At 39.1% G+C, this 22,051-nt stretch overlaps 3 protein-coding genes across 3 annotated transcripts; 1 reads left to right on the plus strand and 2 right to left on the minus strand.

Annotated features, from left to right (window-relative positions):
• Positions 1-573: 573 nt before the first annotated feature.
• Positions 574-7,720, minus strand: LOC133462156 (leucine-rich repeat-containing protein 74A). The gene is made up of 13 exons (XM_061743297.1): positions 7,618-7,720; positions 7,260-7,435; positions 7,077-7,184; positions 5,279-5,372; positions 4,860-4,909; positions 4,597-4,678; positions 4,401-4,486; positions 3,484-3,678; positions 3,271-3,366; positions 3,030-3,173; positions 2,757-2,861; positions 2,547-2,632; positions 574-1,162 (listed from the first exon to the last, which is right to left on the minus strand). The coding sequence occupies exons 1-13, from the start codon at positions 7,718-7,720 to the stop codon at positions 574-576; spliced, it is 1,914 nt and encodes a 637-aa protein (XP_061599281.1).
• Positions 7,721-8,740: 1,020 nt separating this feature from the next.
• On the plus strand, positions 8,741-19,436 carry angel1 (angel homolog 1 (Drosophila)). The gene is made up of 10 exons (XM_061744325.1): positions 8,741-8,844; positions 9,326-10,255; positions 10,817-11,049; positions 11,129-11,198; positions 11,290-11,732; positions 12,540-12,681; positions 12,794-12,904; positions 14,107-14,140; positions 14,331-14,494; positions 14,579-19,436. Exons 1-10 carry the CDS (start codon positions 8,778-8,780, stop codon positions 14,737-14,739), a joined length of 2,355 nt encoding a protein of 784 aa, XP_061600309.1. The 5' UTR covers positions 8,741-8,777; the 3' UTR covers positions 14,740-19,436.
• On the minus strand, positions 13,913-21,599 carry vash1 (vasohibin 1). The gene is made up of 7 exons (XM_061744326.1): positions 20,636-21,599; positions 18,931-19,019; positions 18,433-18,489; positions 18,005-18,079; positions 16,301-16,682; positions 15,668-15,777; positions 13,913-15,485 (listed from the first exon to the last, which is right to left on the minus strand). The coding sequence occupies exons 1-7, from the start codon at positions 20,855-20,857 to the stop codon at positions 15,413-15,415; spliced, it is 1,008 nt and encodes a 335-aa protein (XP_061600310.1). The 5' UTR covers positions 20,858-21,599; the 3' UTR covers positions 13,913-15,412.
• Positions 21,600-22,051: the final 452 nt, after the last annotated feature.

Genomic DNA, 22,051 nt, shown 5'->3' on the forward strand with positions numbered 1-22,051 from the left:
ATCATAAGAGCGCACCCCACATGGGGGACGATTTATTCATAAACTAATCAGATTAAAGGAGCGGATACACCTGCTGTTGAGCCTGCGTTCGCGTCGTTCCTTAGAAAAGTGATTAAATATTTCGAGTTGGTGGAGTAAAGATAAATAAACAAGACAGCAACAAGGGATGGAGAGGAGATCACTGCTCTGCTTTTCTTGTGATCCCGGTAAAGAAAACAGCGCGATCAGAGATGGTTTGTCGGGCTGTTCAACTTTTCAGTTTACAGTTTTATTAAGAGGAGAGAAAAATGAGGAATTGAGGGCTTTTCAAATATTGCTCCATCATGATGACTACAGTACATTTTAAATCCAAACTGCCCAAAGTTGTTCAGAGTAGCATTACAACTATATCACTGACTCAATTAGAGGATGTTTTTCAGGTGGAATTTCCCCAAACCTGCCTCTGGACTGAGTAATTGATGCATTTTATGTGAATTTCATCTATCCGTCCCAGTCGCATTTTAAGGAAATGTCTTTATTCAATAACTATGCATGACAATGAAACTGAAAAATAAATCTGCATCAGAATACATATTATTTTGAGTCTTTATTAACTTGTTTCTTTGTCTTTCTTTTCTTCACTTTCTTGGGTTTGACTGAACCCTCTGGCTCCTTGGCAGTGAGAGCAGGCCTGGACCTGGTCAGGCTGTTAGCAGTAGGGCTGAGTTTGTTGTGGCCCATCTGTGGATCAGAGCGAATACCCGGAGCAGAGATGGACTTGCCAGCTGCAGATCGATGGGAGTCGGTCAACAGGTTGGGTTGGGAGTAGGACCACATTGCTGGGGAGCTGGTGGGTCGGTACGGTGAGGTGCCCCCTATCATAGGCAGGTGTACGTGCTCGCTGCTCAGATTGGTGACAGAGTACCGGCTGCTGTTTGACAACATAATATGGTGCCAAGAGCTGAGAGGGGTGGCAGAAAATGGTTGAGGGCCACTGGATTCTTCCTTGGCACCTCCGGGGGATATGACCATGGAGGCCCGAGGTGTGACTGCCTCCACCGCGCTGTGGAAGGTTTTCAGGATGCGATCACTCTTCTGCTTCTCTTTCTTCTGACGGGACTCAACCTTCCTTATGTGGCGACGGTGATCTCTCATCATTTGTTTTCGTGTATCTGCCAGTCCCCTGAACAAAGACATCAGAAAACACCATGAGCCTGAACACTTGCTCTTTGTAATGTAATGTAATAAATATGCCTAAATGCTGTTTTGGAGTAATATTACTCCCTTGACTCTTGTGAATGAATCGTATTTTAACAATATATTGTTTGAAATCATTCAGGGTAAAGTCCATTTCTCAGAGCACGACTGAAAGACACTTTAAATATACTTATTGTTAATTGTTATTGTTATTTGCGGACGATACCAACTTTGTCATGTCGCATTCTAATTTTGAATGTTTAATCACAAATGGCAATACCATGTTGGAATACGCCTCAAGATGGTTTCTGACGAACAAGCTTTCCTTGAATATAAATAAATCAAATTATATTCTTTTTAGAAACAAAAACAATTTTTTTCCTGAGCAGGATTTAAAGCTCCAAATTAATAATATTGAAATCCAACAAGTTTCATGTGTAAAATTTCTTGGTGTACTAACTAGTGGATGAAAGATTGTCCTGGGGAAAACATATTGAGTATGTATGCAAAAAAATTATGAAATCCTATGGTATTATTAGAAGAGTTTCTTTCTTAGTTAATCAGTCCTGTCTCATGACATTATATTATAGTCTAATTTATCCATACTTGACGTATTGCAACATTGTTTGGGGCGCTTCTTATTCTTCGTACCTTAACCAATTATTTCTAATTCAGAAAAGATTCTTGAGAATGATTTCATTTTCTACTCATCAAGCACCTTCTGCACCCTTATTTAGCAAATTTAAATTATTATCAATTTTTTCTATTAACAAGTTTCAAACATGCCTGTTTATGTTTAAGTTCATTCATTTCAAACAAGACATTCCAGTCACTTTTCATAATTTTTTTCTGTTATCATCAGATATTCATTCTTATTCAGTTAGAGGTGGGAAGAACTTTCATTTACCTCTTTGTCGTACCTGCAGTCACCAATCCTTTATCAAATTCCATGGCCCTCAACTCTGGAACTGTTTAGATAGATCTCTTAAGTTAGCGTCATCCTTAAAAATGTTTAGGACCAGCTTGGTGGGGTATCTTTTATTTAGACAAAATTAACAGGCTATTCGTACTGAAATGAAATTGCCATTTCATGGATATTTTTGTTTGGGTGTTTATTTTATTTTTCTTTGTTTCTTTTACCTTTTCTTTTTCCTTTCTTTTTCTATTGATTGATTTGTTTTGGAAATTTTGTATTGAGGGGGAGAATTTTTTATAAGCCCTTCGGGCTTCTTTTCACTGCACAAATTATTTGTCCTTGTATGATAAACATTACTGTTATCATTGTGCAAATAAATAAATAAAATATAAATAAATAAATTATTATCAAAAAGAATAGTCAACATGCTCTATCAATATATGACAATGTTCACCTGTAGTCCACCATCCCTGTCCTGTCACGATCAAGTCTGTGAATCAGCTCCTCAATTTGGTATCGATCCAAAGGAATGCTTGATTGCTAACACACACACAAAAAGTCATTCTTTTGCCATAATTCTAAGTGGTTATTTTGTGTAAAAAATGATTGTTCAGTAGCAATTTAATAACCCAGCACAGGCATGAATATCAATGTATTTAAAAACCTGAACTGCCCTCCTGAAGTCTGTGACAGGGACTCGCATGGTGCCATCTTTATCAATATTCCGAAAGAAATCCCAAAGGCGCAGCTTGTGGTTGTCAAGATAATCCTTCAGAAATATTGGGAGAAGAGGTTTTGACAATGTAATTTTTTTTGAACGTTTATGAAATTGATAAACAGTATACATGAATGTGTCATTGAATAATGTAATAAAATGATGTAGAGTGTTTGAGATTTTGTTTCGAATGCCTTAGTTCCATGACAGAACCAAACAGACCTGGACTACTTTCATTGGATCAACTCGTTTTGGCGGCTTCTTGGCAATAAAGCCTCCTACTCCTCGATAGTGTACTTCCAGACCAGGATGATTTTGACACGTCAGCTCCAACAGATTCACAAAGTTCTCATTCACCAGTACATTCTGTGCAAATGAAAACAGAAAATAGATTATATACAAAGAATAAACAACATAGAATGAGCGTCATGACTTGTGGAAACTGTGATCAAATGTCACTCACACAAATATTGATCTCCTCCAAGGCAGTTTTAGGTGAGTTCTTCACCATATTGACCAGGGCCAGTGCACTCTCTACTGTTAAAGCATTATAAGCTAGCTACAGAAGTTTAAAAAAACAAAACAAACAACAACAAAAAAGAGAAAAGGATCATCTTACAATAAATATGAAACCATATTGATGATGAATGTACTTAATACAATCTTGCCCAGAAACCTGCAGGACTTGGAGCGAGTCATTGCACTCCAGACCCAAGCACAGCATGCTGACGCCCTCGTTGGTGAGGCGGTTGTTGTTGAGGTTGAGATGCACCAGAGTGTTGTTGAACTTTAGGGCTTCTCCCATGGCCAGGGCTCCTTCATTACCAAAGCCGTTCCATGACAAGTCGAGGTGTTTTAATATCATATTCACCTAAACGTGGACACCGTGAGGGATCATGTAGACTTCTGAAGCATTAATTACTCTAAATTGAAGTTGAATTTAAAACGGCACAGATAATATACAAAGCAAAGAATAGTTCACTCCCCTGCAACTTACAAAAACTGTTTAAGGATAGAGATGGGCAATATGAGTTTAAGGGGGAACATGATCTCAAACAACCAACAGTTAAAACAACACTTAAAAGTATGTGTATTTCAGTCACAGGGGTTAAGTTGTGGAATAGCTTGCCAGATAATCTTAAACAAAGTAAAAACATCATACAGTATACAAATAGTTTAAAACAGACCATGATTAGTAAATACCAACCAGATTGAAGGATAAGATGCAAGAGAGAGAATTATGGAATGATGCAGGTAATAATTACTGATCTTTTTGTCCTTGTTTTTATCGGGACTATTTATTATTTATTTTTCCTTTTTCTTTTCTTACTGGTTCTTTGTTGTTACATATATATATTTTTTTGTGTGTTTTGTGTTTGCTTCTTTTTTGGGTGGAAATGCTAGAAAGCATTTGTTATAGAAAGTGTAAATAATAATAATGTGAAGGTTAAAGGGTAGGCATTTATAAGCTCAGAGCTTCAGCCTATTCCTTTTCGATCCAAATGATTACACGACATGTTATGAATGAGTGTACCATATTGAGCACATGATCGAAATAAATAAATAAATAATAAATGTGATATATAGCTCTACCTTTAGTCCAGCACAAAGAGCAACAGCCCCTTTCATTCTGAGATGATTCCAACTGAGGTCCAGCACCTCTAAGCCTTCATTGTTTGCTGCAGAAATTGAGCCGTTAAATCAAGGAAGGGAAAAAAGAAATTTTCGCTGTTAAGTAAAGAAAATAGAAAAACCTGATAATGTTTAGATTTAGCATTATTGTCCATACCTAGCAGCTGTCCCATATGTTCCCCTCCTCTTTCACAAAACTTATTATGGCTCAGGTCCAGGTCTTTTATCCTTGAATTGCTCTTAATACATACATGAATAATGCCTTCTTATTGTTGTTTTTGTTATTATTACTATTAGTAGTAGTAATAGTAATATAAATAAAAGCAGAAAATAAAAGCAGAGTGATGACGATTATAAGCAAATGGGCAAACATTGAGAAGTACAATAACATCCTGAAAACAACAGTTCACTGTAACTTACTGACAAGGCCTCTGCAAAATGTTGAGCATCTTCATCCATGAATTCATTTCCTGCATGTAAGTATATATAAATATATAAAATATTAATATGTTTAAAAATATTTGAAATATTTCAAATATTTTGTGTGTTCTAATTAAGCATCACATCACATACTAGCTAGTGATTATTTATTGCTGCTAAAGCTAGAAATGATCAGAATTGTTTTTGTCTTTCATTTTTTCTTATTCACGAAACCCCAAAAAGAAACTGTGATTCAGTTCAATTCACTTCAGTTGAATTGTAAAGGACTGAATGCAATTAATTCAGTTTAATTTCATAATATTCTATGAATCCAACCAAGGGAGCGGATGTTAATCGGAGGCTCCATTCGTCTCATTGCAGCAGGTTGCAAAAAACAATCCTGTTAGCTGGGAAATCACCTGAAAGTTTAATAGAGTTCAGTGAAATGTTGTTCAGCAACATTTTAGCCACATATTCAGCTCCAGCAGACATAAGATAGTTGTTTGATAAATCCTGAAAAGAAAGAACACAACAAAACAAAACACTGAACTGATCAGTCCTGTACACACTATGACCTATTGAGTACGTATTCTTTCAGTCAGTTTGGTAGTATTTGGCCCCCTTGAACTTTGTGACCTTTCGCCACATTTCAGGCTTCAAACATAAAGATATAAAACTGTAATTTTTTGTGAAGAATCAACAACAAGTGGGACACAATCATGAAGTGGAACGAAATGTATTGGATATTTCAAACTTTTTTAACAAATAAAAAACTGAAAAAGTGGCCGTGCAAAATTATTCACCCCCTTTACTTTCAGTGCAGCAAACTCTGTCCAGAAGTTCAGTGAGGATTTCTGAATGATCCAGTGTTGACCTAAATGACTAATGATGATAAATGGAATCCACCTGTGTGTAATCACTTCTCCGTCTAAATGCACCTGCACCGTGATCGTCTCAGAGGTCTGTTTAAAGTGCAGAGAGCATCATGAAGAACAAGGAACACACCAGGCAGGTCCCAGATACTGTTGTGGAGAAGTTTAAAGCTGGATTTGGATACAAAAAGATTTCCCAAGCTTTAAACATCCCAAGGAGCACTGCGCAAGCGATAATATTGAAATGGAAGGAGTATCAGAGCACTGCAAATCTACCAAGACCTGGCCGTCCCTCTACACTTTCAGCTCATACAAGGAGAAGACTGATCAGAGATGCAGCCAAGAGGCCCATGATCACTCTGGATGAACTGCAGAGGTCAGAGGTCAAGGGTCACATACAGCTGAGGTGGGAGACTCTGTCCATACAACAACAATCAGTCGTATACTGCACAATTCTGGCCTTTATGGAAGAGTGGCAAGAAGACAGCCATTTCTTAAAGGTATCCATATAAAGTGTCATTTAAAGTTTGCCACAAGCCACCTGGGAGACACACCAAACATGTGGAAGAAGGTGCTCTGGTCAGATCAGACCAAAATCAAACTTTTTGGCAACAATGCAAGACGTTATGTTTGGCGTAAAAGCAACACAGCTCATCACCCTCAACGCACCATCCCCACTGTCAAACATGATGGTGGCAGCATCATGGTTTGGGCCTGCTTTTCTTCAGCAGGGACAGGGAAGATGGTTAAAATTGATGGGAAGATGGATGGAGCCAAATACAGGACCATTCTGGAAGAAAACCTGATGGAGTCTGCAAAAGACCTGAGACTGGGACGGAGATTTCTCTTCCAACAAGACAATGATCCAAAACATAGGGCAAAATCTACAATGGAATGGTTCACAAAAAAACACATCCAGGTGTTAGAATGGCCAAGTCAAAGTCCAGACCTGAATCCAATCGAGAATTTGTGGAAAGAACTGAAAACTGCTGTTCACAAACGCTCTCCATCCAACCTCACTGAGCTCGAGCTGTTTTGCAAGGAGGAATGGGCAAAAATTACATACTCCATACCGACTTACAGCTGTAATCGCAACAAAAGGTGGCGCTACAAAGTATTAACTTAAGGGGGCTGAATAATTTTGCACGCCCAATTTTTCAGTTTTTTATTTGTTAAAGTTTGAAATATCCAATAAATTTCGTTCCACTTCATGATTGTGTCTCACTTGTTGTTGATTCTTCACAAAAAAATTACAGTTTTATATCTTTATGTTTGAAGCCTGAAATGTGGCAAAAGGTCACAAAGTTCCAGGGGACCAAATACTTTCGCAAGGCACTGTATATACCAAGTGCTGGATCGTCAAATTAACCCTCAACATCTCCATCAGGTATTTGGCTCCTTCAGCTTGAACGTCATTGTCTGCCAGTTCCAGTGTGTTGATGCTCATATCACTCTAAAAAGTAAAAAAAACTTCATCAGACATCTGTATAAAGAGAATCTTACTGACAGTTTTAAAATTCAAACTCACCACTAAAGCAAAGGCGAGAGCCTTGCACCCTAAAGGCCCAAGTCCTCGGTGTGTGAGTGTCACAGTTGGATCACCACAAGTTCTGATAAAATAAGAAACTGGAACCACACCCACCCGTTTGCAGGCCTGCATGTATACCTCAGCTACAGACATTTTATCTTTGTTCGTCTTGTTCTCTATAAGAAGCCCAAAAAAAGTCAGGATGAGAATCTTTATGTGAAGAGCATACATTTTGCAAAATAAGCCATTGTGTAGCATTTTTAGAATTTTACTGCAGTCTTTTACTGCCTCGCTTTACAGCAGTAAGAGCAGGAAAGATTTTGTTTACCCAAGAAAATTAAGAAGTACGTATGCTTACCATCTGACTCCAAGTCAAACTCATCATCTGAGTCTTGAGAATTAATTGGAGATGGACTGTCATCATCTTCCAGGCACAGTGTTTCAAAGGAGACTATTGACATTTCTCCCTCCTGTCAAAGGTTATGCCCTTTTAATCACAAAAGAAATACATTTTTGTCAAAATTATCCTCTGTTGTTCTGCCACTTACAGTGGCCTGTGAGGGCTGGCAGGATGAAATGAAATAGTCCTGTGCCGGCAGCAGGTAAATCAACCCCTCAGGTAAAGTGTCAAGTAAACTGGAATTAATAATTCATGCCTCGGTGTGGTTACCATACTTTGGTTTTATCAGCTCTATGAAAAAAAGGCAAAGAAAGGTGTAGCACAACATACTGTGTGTGTGTGTGTGTGTGTGTGTGTGTGTGTGTGTGTATATATATATATATATATATATATATATATATATATACATACATTATATACAAAAAGTATATAAAAGATTTATCTTCTCATTACAAGCAAAAAAATCTTGTTCCACTGGCAGATTGTTCTACTTATTTTAAGTGATAATCTACTTGAAACAGGTGAAAATTGTTGTTTTTCCAGTGATGAGTCTTGTTTTAAGTGTGATGAGATTTTTTTACTAAAATGAAACATTTTAACTAGAAATAAGACAAATATTCTTGTTAAGATTTTGAGTTTTTGCAGTGATCCATTTTACTTATCCTGTGAAGGACAGAGGCATATTGATAAATTCAGAAAACTGTTTTTTATTGTTGTGTTTTGATGTACTTGATGTAAGCCCAGTGGATATTTAAAGCTTACAGAAGGCTGCATTTAACTGCTGCTATGTCATTCCTGCAGTATTTCTGCAGGTGTTTTGGTCAGTGCTATTATTTGTAATATATTATATTATTTGTAATCAGCACAAATTATTTGTCCCCATATGATAAAATCCACCATCCCCCCTGATTTTTTTTTACAACTGGAGTACTGTATGTATATATATATATATATATATATATATATATATATATATATATATATATATATATATATATATATATATAGATATAGATATATAATAAAATTAAAATAAAATTACAAGTGACGTTACACTTTGGCCCAGCCCCTCGTGTGTCAGCTTCAAAGTGCGCATGCGTTGATTTTATTTCAGAAGCATGATTGTGAGCTTATTGTTTTATGTGATTTACCCTTTATCACGTTACCTGAACAGACGTCTCTCGGGTAAATCTAAGATTATGTTTGTAAAAGCTTCTTATTGTCATGTCTGGCTGAGAAATTCCATATCAAGTTTGTACCAGGCGCTACGAGCGAACTATTGCTAACATCAGGCTAAGTTGGTGGTGTCGATGATTCGCAGATAATTAGTTTTGTTTTTCCTCTAGAGTTCAAATCATGTGTTAACGCTCGTGTTGTCCTTTGTGAAGACGGAGGGTGTTTTATATACTGACATTGTTACTAGCTAAATTATATTTAGTTGCACCTGTTGTTTTCATGTTTGACGCCCCCTTGTGACACGTGTGTGTGTGTGTGTGTGTGTGTGTGTGTGTGTGTGTGTGTGTGTGTGTGTGTGTGTGATTTTGCAAAAGTTTCACTCTTTAAATTGCTCCTTGTTTCCCCATTTTGGTCAAATTGATCTACTAAGTTAAGGCTTTATCACAGTGGCCATGCATGACTAAATTCTTCCATTAATTTTTACTTCCAGAGTCCTCAGAGAAGAGTCTCCCTCCTGCAGTTAATGGCTCCGCCGTATGGGATGGTGGTGGTTTTCCAGTCGTATCCATCCAGTCTCAGACGACCATGCTGGACCAGCGGAGAGATACAAAGATGGATACGAAAGAAAGGGTGAATGAACCAGGCCCAAAGACGGAAAACGATACAAGTTCTGACACAGACAAGGAACCACTGATGGATGTCCTGCATGAAGACACAAAAGTTGAAATGGCTTCAAAAATGAACAAGGCTCAGTTAACATCGCCAGGAGAAGTCGAAGCTCCCGAACAGGAGAATGGTGAAATGTTGAGCCCCACAGAGGTTATGGTGAAGAAGCAAGACGTGGAAGATGGAAGTACTTCTCCATCTGACCACATCAGTCCAGAACAAGCACTGGTGACAGAGCTGAAGCATCTGGAAATGGAGGACAGCCTGCAAGACACAACCTGTACAGTTTTGGAACAAATACAGAAGCCAACATTGGGAGATCCAGTAACTTCACTTGATGATAACGTGCCAGAAACTGCCCGTCCAGCTCAGAGCCAAATACTGATGCACACATTAGAAGAAGCTGTGACTCCAGCTGTGGACACTAACACTTTTCCCTCGGGGGAACAACTCCAAACCTCAAACAAGGAAGGGTCACAAATGCCTACAGAAACTACATCTACTGTGACTGAATGCTGGGATGAATACATGATTCCCACTGGAAATCCCTTCTCTGACGTAGTGGGAAATTCTGAGCTTGTATTTTCTCCCCTTCTCTCTGGCGCTCAAACCCCAATTAAACTTTGTCCGCAGCAGCATGAAGAGACTACCTGGCACTTTCCTGCAGGGCCAGGTCTAGCAGAGGAAGAGTCTTGCCAGCTTTGGAGTGGTCCTGTTGCAAGCTATTACCCTCCGATGGAGCAGACCTTTGACAGTAATCATTTTTCAGTTTTTTCCCGAATTGAATACTTTTGCTACAATAAGATTTATTTACCCCTAATTTGACAACAGGGATATATTTATTTATTTATTTAATAGGGACAATGCAGGTTTACATGTGATCACATTCACTCATTACAAACAAGCCAATGTGACTGATGTTCTGCATACAGAGATTATAGCTATTGCTAGTTTCCATCTCCTGTCCCTAGTTAGGCTTTTAGTAAAAGAAAACAAAAGAAAGGAGAAAAAGAATACAAAAATACATTCAATTTTCAACATGCAAAGCTATATCCTATTTACAATTCTCAGCTTGCAAGAGAGCACCCTATTAGCGGTTACAGGTGATTAAAAATGCGTACATTTCTGATTTTGCTTCAACCAGTCTTTGACATTTTTAGTAAAAACCTTAAAATCTTGAGTTGTTTTTATCTCAGTTGGCAGTGTGTTCCACATTTGAGAGCCCTTTATAGAGAACGCTGACTGCCCAAAGGAGGTCTTACGGCGTTTGATTAATATCTGACCTTGTGTATTTGTATGCTTGTCTTTCACAAAGTAATATGGAGACTGTGGGAGGACACGGATGAAAGCACTGACACATCTGAGCCTGCTCTGATACCCTTCGAAGCAAAGGCCTCAATGGACTTCAGTGTTATGTCCTACAACATCCTTGCTCAGGACCTGCTGGAGCTCAACCAGCAGCTGTACGTGCACTGCCCCCTGGAGGTGCTGGACTGGGACTACCGATGTGCTCTGCTTCTTGCCGAAATGGAAAAATGGGCACCAGATGTGAGTCAAGGGCACCTTTTTGTCTTTTTTTCAATTAATTTTGTGTAGATATTTTTATGACAGTCATTTTTGTGTGAAGATACTGTGTCTCCAAGAGGTTCATGAGAACCACTACTATGAACAGCTGCATCCTGCCTTGTCTCAGATGGGTAGGTCACATGACATAAAACAGCAGAATAGCAATGATGGGTGATATTGTGATGAATTCATCATGTATATTCTACTCATGTTTTTGTCCAGGCTACACGTGTGTCTACAAGCGACGTACAGGGACTAAGATGGATGGCTGCGCGACATGCTATCGTAGCAGTCGTTTCTCAGAAGTCACTGTAACTAAGCTGGAGTTCTTCAGGCCTGAAACTGAGCTGTTAGATCGTCACAACGTGGGTATCGTCCTGCTGCTTCGGCCACTGGTAGGGCAGGGAGCAGCGGCCAAGGAGCACGGACCACCTCTTTGTGTGGCCAACACACACCTGCTCTTCAACCCTAGGAGGGGAGATGTAAAGCTGGCTCAGTTGGGAATAATGTTGGCAGAAATTGATGCAACAGTAAAGTCCTGTAAAGCCAAAGGCGAACACTGTAACGTTGTATTTTGCGGAGACTTTAACTCTCTTCCAAACATGCCTCTGTACCAGTTGATCACCACTGGTGAGCTTTACTTCCAGGGTCTGCCAGCATGGATGGTAAGAAAACACACGGGAGAGTAAATGCTTCATATTAATTAGGGCTGTTCGATTAATCGATTTTAAATCGTAATCGCGATTATGTAATTAGAACGATGTTAAAACTTGAAAATCGTAAAATCGATTTTTCTTTTTTTTTTTTTTACCTTGTCTTCACACATATTAATGATTGGTACCATATTAATGATTGATGGAAATACCTCTCAATACCTGCGACAAGTGCTCCATCGGAGAGGCTCTTTAGTGTAGGAGGGGGCGTTGGAACATGCCACCGGGCAGACCGGCTCGTGTTCCTTGCAAAAAACTTGCAAATGTGAATAGCAAATGTAATGAGTGACATTACACACCTCTACCTCCTTCATGGGTTGATTATTATTTAGCATGCAAAGACCCAGTTTAGTTTAATTAGAAAATGTCTTGTTTTATTTAATTGGAAATATAACTTACTGTATGTTTGCAAGTGCTGATTTGCTGTTTTTTTTTTCAGAGATAAAACTTTATATTTTATTAACTTTTTTCAACTTATTTTACAGAGTTTTGCACTTTATTCATTCATTTTTGGTTTAATAAGAGCAAAGTTTGCACTTAAAGCCCAATGGGGCAAATGTTCAATAAAAAAACTGCATATTTAAAATCATTTCTTTGCCTTTTGTCAATTCACAAAGTAATCATAATCGAAAATCGGATTTTGAGAGAAAAAAATCGAGATTTGATTTTTGGGCAAAATCGAACAGCCCTACCTTTTACTGGTCTCATTATTTTGATGCTCTCAGCAGTTTCCTCAGTAACAGTATATATGCCCAACAGATCTCAGGCCAGGAGGACTTGTCATACAAACCCAGCTGTCACAAACTGTTTGCTCCGTTGTGGCCCGGCTCTCTGGGCATCACTGACAACTGCCAGTACGCCAGTGTCAACGATATCTTTGACAGCCAGAGTCAGAAATCAGGTCAGCATTTGAAACCATCTAACTTACTCCTGTAATATTGGTCCAAATAGTGATTTGAGTCATTAGTGCAGGCTCTGTCCTCAGTTTATTTCATCTATTGTGTCTTGTGTAGAGAAATGTCGGTACAGCCATGACTTCATGAAGCGGCTACGCTGTTGTCCAGCTGCACTTGTACGTCCTGAAGGCTTGGAGCTCATTCATGGCGTGACTGATAAAACACCAGGTAATACAGACACAATACATGAAGCACATCCACACTAGGAATGGGTGATATTTTACCGTTCACGATATACCGTCAAAAAAATCCCCCACGATAAGAATTTGTCATCTCGCGGTAAAAACGATAAATTCCCGTTGATGACGGGAAGGAAGGAAGGAAGGAAGGAAGGAAGGAAGGAAGGAAGGAAGGAAGGAAGGAAGGAAGGAAGGAAGGAAGGAAGGAAGGAAGGAAGGAAGGAAGGAAGGAAGGAAGGAAGGAAGGAAGGAAGGAAGGAAGGAAGGAAGGAAGGAAGGAAGGAAGGAAGGAAGGAAGGAAGGAAGGAAGGAAGGAAGGAAGGAAGGAAGGAAGGAAGGAAGGAAGGAAGGAAGGAAGGAAGGAAGGAAGGAAGGAAGGAAGGAAGGAAGGAAGGAAGGAAGGAAGGAAGGAAGGAAGGAAGGAAGGAAGGAAGGAAGGAAGGAAGGAAGGAAGGAAGGAAGGAAGGAAGGAAGGAAGGAAGGAAGGAAGGAAGGAAGGAAGGAAGGAAGGAAGGAAGGAAGGAAGGAAGGAAGGAAGGAAGGAAGGAAGGAAGGAAGGAAGGAAGGAAGGAAGGAAGGAAGGAAGGAAGGAAGGAAGGAAGGAAGGAAGGAAGGAAGGAAGGAAGGAAGGAAGGAAGGAAGGAAGGAAGGAAGGAAGGAAGGAAGGAAGGAAGGAAGGAAGGAAGGAAGGAAGGAAGGAAGGAAGGAAGGAAGGAAGGAAGGAAGGAAGGAAGGAAGGAAGGAAGGAAGGAAGGAAGGAAGGAAGGAAGGAAGGAAGGAAGGAAGGAAGGAAGGAAGGAAGGAAGGAAGGAAGGAAGGAAGGAAGGAAGGAAGGAAGGAAGGAAGGAAGGAAGGAAGGAAGGAAGGAAGGAAGGAAGGAAGGAAGGAAGGAAGGAAGGAAGGAAGGAAGGAAGGAAGGAAGGAAGGAAGGAAGGAAGGAAGGAAAAATTCCCGTTAATGACGTTTTTGTGTAACAACCATGGCGGATCTGAGAGCGAGATAGATTTATAGTTACAAAGATGGAGTTGAATTGGTATTTTTTTTATCGTTATCGGGATAAATGCCAGAAATTATCGTGATACATTTTTTAGTCCATACCGCCCATCCCTAATCCACACTAACATTAATTTTTACCTTTTACAACACCGGATCTATTTGATCTTCTGTGTTGTTTTTTCTCATTGTGCATAGATGCTTTAAAGGAAAATCAGCATTATGATCAAAGGTGAGTAGACATGCAGGTATTAGTTATTTACAAAAATACATTCAAAGCTGAAGCTACTATAATTGATGGACTTGGTTTATTTCTAAACATTCTGCCGTCTGGCATTTGTCACATCACACACAATATTTACAACACAAGAACGTTTCTGAAGTTGCAATTAGGTTGGTTCTAAAATCGTATGGTTTTGCAGGTTCAGGCACAGCATCAGACATCGGTTAGACCTGGAGTCGGTCCAGAAACACGCGTTCCAGGACTCTGTCAGTCAAGACATTACAACCTTGCACTCTGAAGGAGGAGCTGCTGTCGACTACATCTTCTACTCCCCAAAACGCATCCTCACACCCAAACAGAAATGTATGATTGGAGGAGTTGTAACAGAGAAATATGTTAACTGAAACATATTTTTTTTTTTTAACTTTGTCTTTTTTCTTTCTGTAGCTCGTGAGAACTCTGCAAGTGAAGGTCTGAAGCTTGTTGGTTCTCTCTCTCTCCTATCCGAGGATGTTCTGTGGTCAATGGGTGGTCTTCCCAATCATGTGTTCCCCTCTGACCATCTCAGTGTGGTGGCCCGATTCCAACTGGACCTGAATACTTCATGAATCAGACGATGCTGAACATGTTGCCCCGCATGCTGGACGTGTGTATTACACTTACTTTTTCAAAGTCACATAAAAAAGGAGAAATTACACAGTTTTGTGTTTGGTAAGACAATAAGACTATTGAGTTTAGTAATTATTAGTATTTTTCTTCATTTTAAGTTTTCATACAAGGCACAAGGGAGGTTGTTTATAAACAAGTTACTACATATGCAGATGGATTTGGAACACACAATGTGTTTTACACACTTACAGAACATCGATAGATTGCAAACAAGCCTAACACCACATCTGTGATATGTCTGATTGTATATTTACAGTGAGTGATCAATTTTTTTTCAGCTTCAGAGAGCGGTTATATTTTGTTTTGTTTGAATTAGTAAAACTATACTTATTTTTAAATGCTCACACATTTCTGGACATGTACTCCCTAAGTTGGGAGCAGTGTCAGCACCAGTTTCTGTACACAGTGACGGCTACAGGAGAACGAAAACAAAAAACAACACGTGTAACAACTTGGGAAATGTGAACGAATCATATGTCACGTAGAAAGTTGCTGGTGACCTGTTCCACACTTTATCCCGTGGATAGGCCAACATGTATACAAATTAGGTAACTCACTGTTTCCATAAAACAAGCATGTGGTAAATTTTCACAAGTTAGCAAAAATTCTTCTTCAAACTCGAATCTGGTATCCTTTAAGATCAGCTGATGGTTTTTGATCCAAAACTTTCTTGTCTCCAGAGGGACTGCAACAAAAGAATATATATATTAGACAAAACTATGAGTGTTCATATATAAAAAAAATGGAGGTGATTTATTCCAAGAGTACTATTTTAACAAAATATTATGAGACTTCTGCTTTTCTAAAATGTGTTACAGAAGGTTCACATCAGTTGTTATAATTCAGTATTCAGATCATCGGTCATACCGTCTCTCAACTTGGCTGATTCTTCGGAGGGGGCTGTTCGGCCCTCTGATGGGTGAACCCATGCTGTTTTTCCTGTCTTTGGTTGGAGAAGGAGGTGCTGGCTTTCCTATCTAAAAAAAACAGCCAAAAAGAACAACTTTATCAGATTTTCAATCACTTTAAAACATCACACTGGCAAGTTTACAGTGCTCGTTCCCTCCTCATCCTGTGCCAGCAGCTTAAATCTATGCACGTCCTTAAAATGATGGTGCAGAGCACTCAGTGTAGAAAGTGATGGATTGAGCCATCTGCATGCGGATTACTGCAGAACAGAGTTAAGTCATTGCATTCGTTTTATTACACCCAATGCTCTGCAGAAAGGCTTCTCTCATTATCCCTGCATAGAAGCTGATGATAAAAGCAACATTTCAGAGAAGCTGCAGGTTAACACGGCATCACTGCACGAAGAAACAGCATGTCAGAAAACACTGTGTGTGCAGCATGTATAATTGTAACATGGAGAAAAATAAATCTTAAAGAATTTTGATTTACAATCAGACCAGAAACAATGATGGCTCTTTTAACAAGAAGTAGTAAGAAATTAAGTGACAGAGCTACTTCAAAAGTGCAGCAGTCAGGCTTCAGTGTTTGTACCTTAAGCCTCATGTCTCGAGTGTGCCTCTCCAGCTCCTTGCGTAGTTCTTCTCTGCTCAGCTTGTCCACATCTAGTATTGAGTGTTTCCATTCTATCTGCTCCACGCTGTGTGGGTCGTGGGAGACGTACTGGCCGATCTTCACCTTGCGCAGGGTGTGCCAGTAGCCCCTGTAGGCTCTTTCATAGTCCAGAACTAAGTCCATCAGTGTCCGGAACTCCAGCGGTTTGAACATGAGGTCCTCCCGGCGACTTATGCCCAACGCACCGAAGCGTCCCCCGCTGTGAACGCCCAGAACAATGTGGTAGAAGTGGTTCCCTGAGAACTGAGACTTAAAGCTGAGGGGGAAGCGCTCCACACCGGGCATGTTGTTGGTGAGGTAACTATATTAAGAGAGTTAAGGATGTGGATATCCAGGGCCAGATACACACAGAAACATGCATATGGCTTTTCCTACACACTAACTGGGATTTATAATGGAGTTATGTGCAACATGAATATGTGCGCCTTACATATTCTTCTGAACATGGACTTTACTGGAAATGTGATAAGATTAAATGGAGAATGTAACTAGAAATTATTTTTTTTAAACTGATTTTGGTTCTTATTTTTGACTTTTACTTTTTCTTTACTGTGGATTCAATAAGAGTGATTGCAGCCATGTTCAATGGCCGTATGCATAGACGTATGCATAGCTACTCTGGCATTGTTTTGTTCCTTGTTTCTTGCCACAAAACAGTTGGTTCATATGACGGTTCAAGGTTCTGAAAAGTCTCCCCACACAAGCCTCTGTGACCCGGTAAACAAGCCACGCATTCATCTGTTGAAGTTAAAGCATGGTTGCTGCTTCTCCAACCATACTGATACGTTCCTGATGTGAGCTGATTGCATTTTGGCCTCTTGTTTGTAATACAAATATCTATTTCATTTATCTATTTTTCTTTGAAACCTTTGCAATGTGCATTGCAAAATGTAAAAAGTCGAGAACTTCTGTAACTGATTTCCACTCAGCAGTTTTTTTTCTCTTCATGACTCCAGACAAGAGACAACAAATGCATTTAATTTTCCCTCTCCTTCACTGATTAATGTCTCAAATTATTTTTTTCTTATGCTCTTACTTTCATGGTCAGATCTAAAAGTGGGAGTGGAATTCAGCGCCATCCACATGCATGCAATCCCACGATAATAGAGGTTTATAACAGAACCATCTGTACATTCACTGCTGTAAATCTGTGGATAAAGAATGGATGTGAACACTTCTGCTCTTGCATGTACAATCTTGTCCACTAAACTATTACGTTTTCTACATCTGTGTCTTAGCGGTCTTTAAATTGTAAATACAGATTAAATACAGTGGCAACCAACTCCTGCCAATGTTTTCTTTTCTCTATTGATGTATCAGTTAGTTTTTTTTCCTTGTACAATAGGCAAATTAAATGGTGCAAACTCCAGAAAGGGCTTCATACTGTGCCGAAAATACATTTGTTTTGCTACATCAGAAAATATCTTGAAGCAAATTCTGAGCGATAACATAGTTTGTCTGCTTTCTAGAAAAAGAAGAAAAACAAAGCATAATTCCTCCTTCCATTAGCTAACCACATCTAGTTGCTGCATATTATACTGATGCAAATTCTGCAGACGCATGAAAATCAAAAACAATTTGAAGTCAAGTGTTGTGCAACATGCTCTGTGGGTCTAAAGATACATCCCCAGGATGACCGCCTCCAAGCATTTGATTGGCAGAGCCTCGCGCGTCATCTCCTTTGCAATGTCCACTAACCTGTGCAAAAACAAATGGAAAAAGAGAGATTTTTTTGTAATTCCGTGTTACAATAGACCGTCACAGCAAGGAATGCAATACCGAGCACATGAACGGGCTGTTATTGATTCCATGCAGCCAAACAAAAGCATTTTCCATGAGCTCGGTAAATTAGATCTAAATCTAATAAAGTGAGGATAGGAAACGTGTTCCAGGCCTCTCCTGACTGATATTAGTTCCTACTCACAAACCCCTGGAGTAAAACCAGAGACACAGCTAATAAACATGCATTTGTCATCACTGGCTAAACCTTAAGAAATCAACAAAGGCCATCCCCGTTATCCAGGGATCAATTTAAAGAAAGGACTGCTTACGCTGTAAGAGGGCGGTTTTTCTTTATCTCAAAAAACTGTGTTCCTGTGTGATTGTACCTGTAAGATACAGTTAAGGTCATAACCATAACAGAGCAACGTGACGGCGTCTCGACAGCATTGCTGCACACACTGAGAACAGACAAGCCCTTAAAGTGTTTTGTGATATTCATAGATTGATGATTAAATATGGATGACTTGCTTGTCTAACTGGAAATCAAGCTTTTGCCTCATTTTAAATGTGAGTCTGCACACTGACCTACATTTCATTTTGGTCTGTAAAAAAATGGGTCATAGAGGTTCTACAGGAAATCAAATACTCTTTCAATTGTTTTTTCAACATCTGTGTCTAAAAGAAAGCTTTCTAAATTCTTTAAGCCCCTGAATCAAAAACATATCCTGATTACAACACATCCAAAATGAAACCACATAAATCAATACACCGGTCTCTCATCACAAAGAGTCAAACAAGCGGGCTGTATCAACTTGGTCAAAAGATACTGCAATTCCCTGATGTACTTCTGTATGGCTTCCAGGCGCTGTGGGATAGTGGTTGTAGGTTGGTATGTAGGCACACTTGGTACTGGAATCTGAGGGGGAAACAAACAACTGCATTACCACAATACAATCTCAGTTTTCACTAGAGATGATGAATGTAGCCTTGTATGATCTCTTTGCTCTTCTCTGTCAGGCATAACAGATGGCGAGAGTATCTGGATTACTATTAATCTGCTCTCAAACGACCATTTATCTGCAGCTAAAATCTGTAAATGTCCATGTGTAAACATGTAAGATTGATAGAGAAAGCCAAGGTACTGTACTGTAGTCCAGTGGTTCCCAAACTTTCTGTGCCCAAGGCACACCAAAGGACAAATAAAAATTTCAAGGCACACCTATTGTGCAAAATAGCCTTATAACACGTGTTATCACTAATATCATCTGTTTATCTGTTAAGTTTATTATTTACTAATGCCAAATAAGATATGACAAAGACAACTATTCTACTCATGAAATATTTATTAACAAAACACTTCACAAAAATATTTAAACTTTATCAAATTGGGCTTCATCAAACACACCCATTTCAGGAGGATTTTTTAAAATAGTTTTTAGATAAAGAGTTTGCCTCTGTATTATGGAATGAGTGCATTCAAAGTAGTATATAGTAAATTAAAATAATTATTTTTGTCTAGTTGTATACTGCATATACTGGTGTGTATACTGGCAGTGGTGGACAGTAACGGAGTAAATTTACTTGAGTACTGTACTTAAGTACATATCCAGAGGATTTGTACTTTACTTGAGTATTAGATTTATTTGGTACTTATTACTCTTACTTGAATACATTTCCAAGACAAATATTTTTACTTTTACTCGAGTAAATTTCTAGGAAGGCTGAAAAGTACTCGTTACTTTCAGGTCTGCTCTTTTTTCTTCTTCCCTAAAATCCTATTGGACACAAGCTGTTTTTGTCAGAGGAGGAGACCTATCACAGTGCACGCTCTCCACTGGGATGTACGTAAAGCGGAAATACGTCAAGCCTCCTCAAAACGATACCACCAAAGTAGCCTGCGTTTGTCAAGACAGAGCCGCAACAAGAAACTCTGCAACTCTGCATCATCTGCTGTCCTCTTATGATCCAATTCATTTGATTTGTTTTTGGTGTTTCTGCAGGTTTTATATAACATTGTGGTTCTAAAAGCAGCACATCAGTGCAGCTGGTTTCAAAGAGTTAATTGTCAGAAACAAGAGTTAAAAGATTCTTAAATTAATTTAGAAAAAATATAGTAATTTACTGATGTGGAAAATAAGAAATTTACTCTTACTTTTACTTAAAGTAAATTTAAAAGCATTTACTTTTGGATACTTAAGTACCTTTTAAAAGCAAGTACTTTTCTACTCTTACTCGAGTAATATTTTGACTGAGCTACTTTTACTTGTAACGGAGTAAATTTTGACCAGTAGTATTTGTACTCTTACTCAAGTACTGGGGTCGAGTACTCTGTCCACCTCTGGGCATAACAGATGGCGAGAGTATCTGGATTACCATTAATCTGCTCTCAAAGGACCATTTATCTGCAGCTAAAATCTGTAAATGGTACTGTCCATGTGTAAACATGTAAGATTGATAGAGAAAGCCAAGGTACTGAACTGTAGTCTATAATAAGTATGTTAGTTGTTTTCTTCTCCACTTTTCCTACTTTACCTTGGGGAGGTCACTGGCGCTCCTGATCTCTTTTGCCAAAGCTTCACCAGTGGGATGGATTCGAGCCACATGGCGCCACATTCTCTCCCAAGTCTCCTCGTCCACAGGAAGGCCTCCTCTGTTCACATAGAAAGGAACCCCTCCATCCCTCAACTCTTCTTCACCTTCATCTTCCAGCTCCTCATCCCTCTCCTCCACCGAGTCCACCGTGGCTCTCAGCATCGCCCCTTTACAAAGCAGCCGACTGAATCCTGGCACAATAATGTCCTGACTGATGCCTTCAATCCTTTCTCTGGTTAATCAGATTGCAGGCTTAAATAAGTCCCTGCAGCAGATGGCCAACTCATGACATCCGGCAGAACATGGTATCAGAGTCTCTCAAAAGGAAAAGACTAAGCCCCAAAAAACAATGGAGCTGTGATTTAAAGGGATGTTATTAAAAATCCAGTTTGGTCCTTGAAACGTGAATATGATGTGATTGTACAAAAATAAATGAGTATATTACTTGAATAAATAATTAGTTTGCAGCAAGTATTTTCAAGGCTAGTTTTAAAAAGAATCAAGTACACTACAGGGCCAGGCAATAATGCATTACTGTATGTGTGTGTATTAATAAGTCAGAAAAGATGATTTAATCTTTAATGTAAAGCATGTCTTACTAATAACATGATCATGTTTATTTGGAAGCAGACACAGACGCGTCTGTCTGGTAACGTTTATCGCACTCAGCTGGAAGATTTAACTCAAAAGGCAACAAAGTATTAAAAAAAAACCTAAATCCCTGCTCCGTTAGAGGTCAATAACGGTAGTTACCCATCAAATCTCTGCTCTGCTGTGATACCATGTCTCCGATCGTCCTTATATGTCTATTTCAGGCCCGTGGCAGCGAGTCATTTCTTGTAAGCCGGCCGCTTCATTGTTCATACAGATGCTCGTCTTCCGTCCAGCGAGCCGCTCAGACACTCCCCGACCTCCGGCGGCTGCGCATGCGCGCTGCTTCAGGGATGATCTCAGCGACGACCGGTGCTGCGTTCAAGTACCTCTTGTAAGATGTTAATCTGCGATCCGATACATTTTTTTATACTAATATTGTCAGAGGTGTCAAAAGTATTCACATTCATTACTCAGGTAGAAGTATAGATACTAGATTTTAAAAATACTCCTCTAGAAGTTGAAGTATCAACTCAAGTTTTTTACTCAAACAAAAAGTATAAAAGTACTGGTTTCAAAACTACTTAAAGTATAAAAGTAATGTAAGGGGGGGAAAAGCCATTGAAAATGAATGCATCTTAATATAATGCAAATATATTAAAGAACCATATATGTGTACTATTGAGCATTGACATGTGTTTCAGAGAGCAGAAGATATGATGACTACCGGTAGTTGCCTATACGTATTGTAATGGTGCAAAAAGT

Source organism: Cololabis saira, chromosome 16, assembly GCF_033807715.1.
Source record: "Cololabis saira isolate AMF1-May2022 chromosome 16, fColSai1.1, whole genome shotgun sequence".
Classification (NCBI taxonomy): domain Eukaryota; kingdom Metazoa; phylum Chordata; class Actinopteri; order Beloniformes; family Belonidae; genus Cololabis; species Cololabis saira.

Excerpts from the sequence above, each read along its gene's own strand:
- angel1 (XM_061744325.1), top strand. The coding sequence starts at position 8,778 with ATGATTGTGAGCTTATTGTTTTATGTGATTTACCCTTTATCACGTTAC. Across the intron at positions 10,256-10,816 it reads GATGGAGCAGACCTTTGACA|TAATATGGAGACTGTGGGAG; the intron begins GTAATCATTTTT and ends TCTTTCACAAAG. Across the intron at positions 11,050-11,128 it reads TGGAAAAATGGGCACCAGAT|ATACTGTGTCTCCAAGAGGT; the intron begins GTGAGTCAAGGG and ends TTTTGTGTGAAG.
- LOC133462156 (XM_061743297.1), bottom strand. The coding sequence starts at position 7,720 with ATGTCAATAGTCTCCTTTGAAACACTGTGCCTGGAAGATGATGACAGT. Across the intron at positions 5,373-7,076 it reads ATTTGACGATCCAGCACTTG|GATTTATCAAACAACTATCT; the intron begins GTATATACAGTG and ends CTTTCTTTTCAG. Across the intron at positions 1,163-2,546 it reads ACAGGGATGGTGGACTACAG|GGGACTGGCAGATACACGAA; the intron begins GTGAACATTGTC and ends GTCTTTGTTCAG.
- vash1 (XM_061744326.1), bottom strand. The coding sequence starts at position 20,857 with ATGCTGAGAGCCACGGTGGACTCGGTGGAGGAGAGGGATGAGGAGCTG. Across the intron at positions 19,020-20,635 it reads GCGCCAGTGACCTCCCCAAG|ATTCCAGTACCAAGTGTGCC; the intron begins GTAAAGTAGGAA and ends TTTCCCCCTCAG. Across the intron at positions 15,486-15,667 it reads ATCAGCCAAGTTGAGAGACG|TCCCTCTGGAGACAAGAAAG; the intron begins GTATGACCGATG and ends CTTTTGTTGCAG.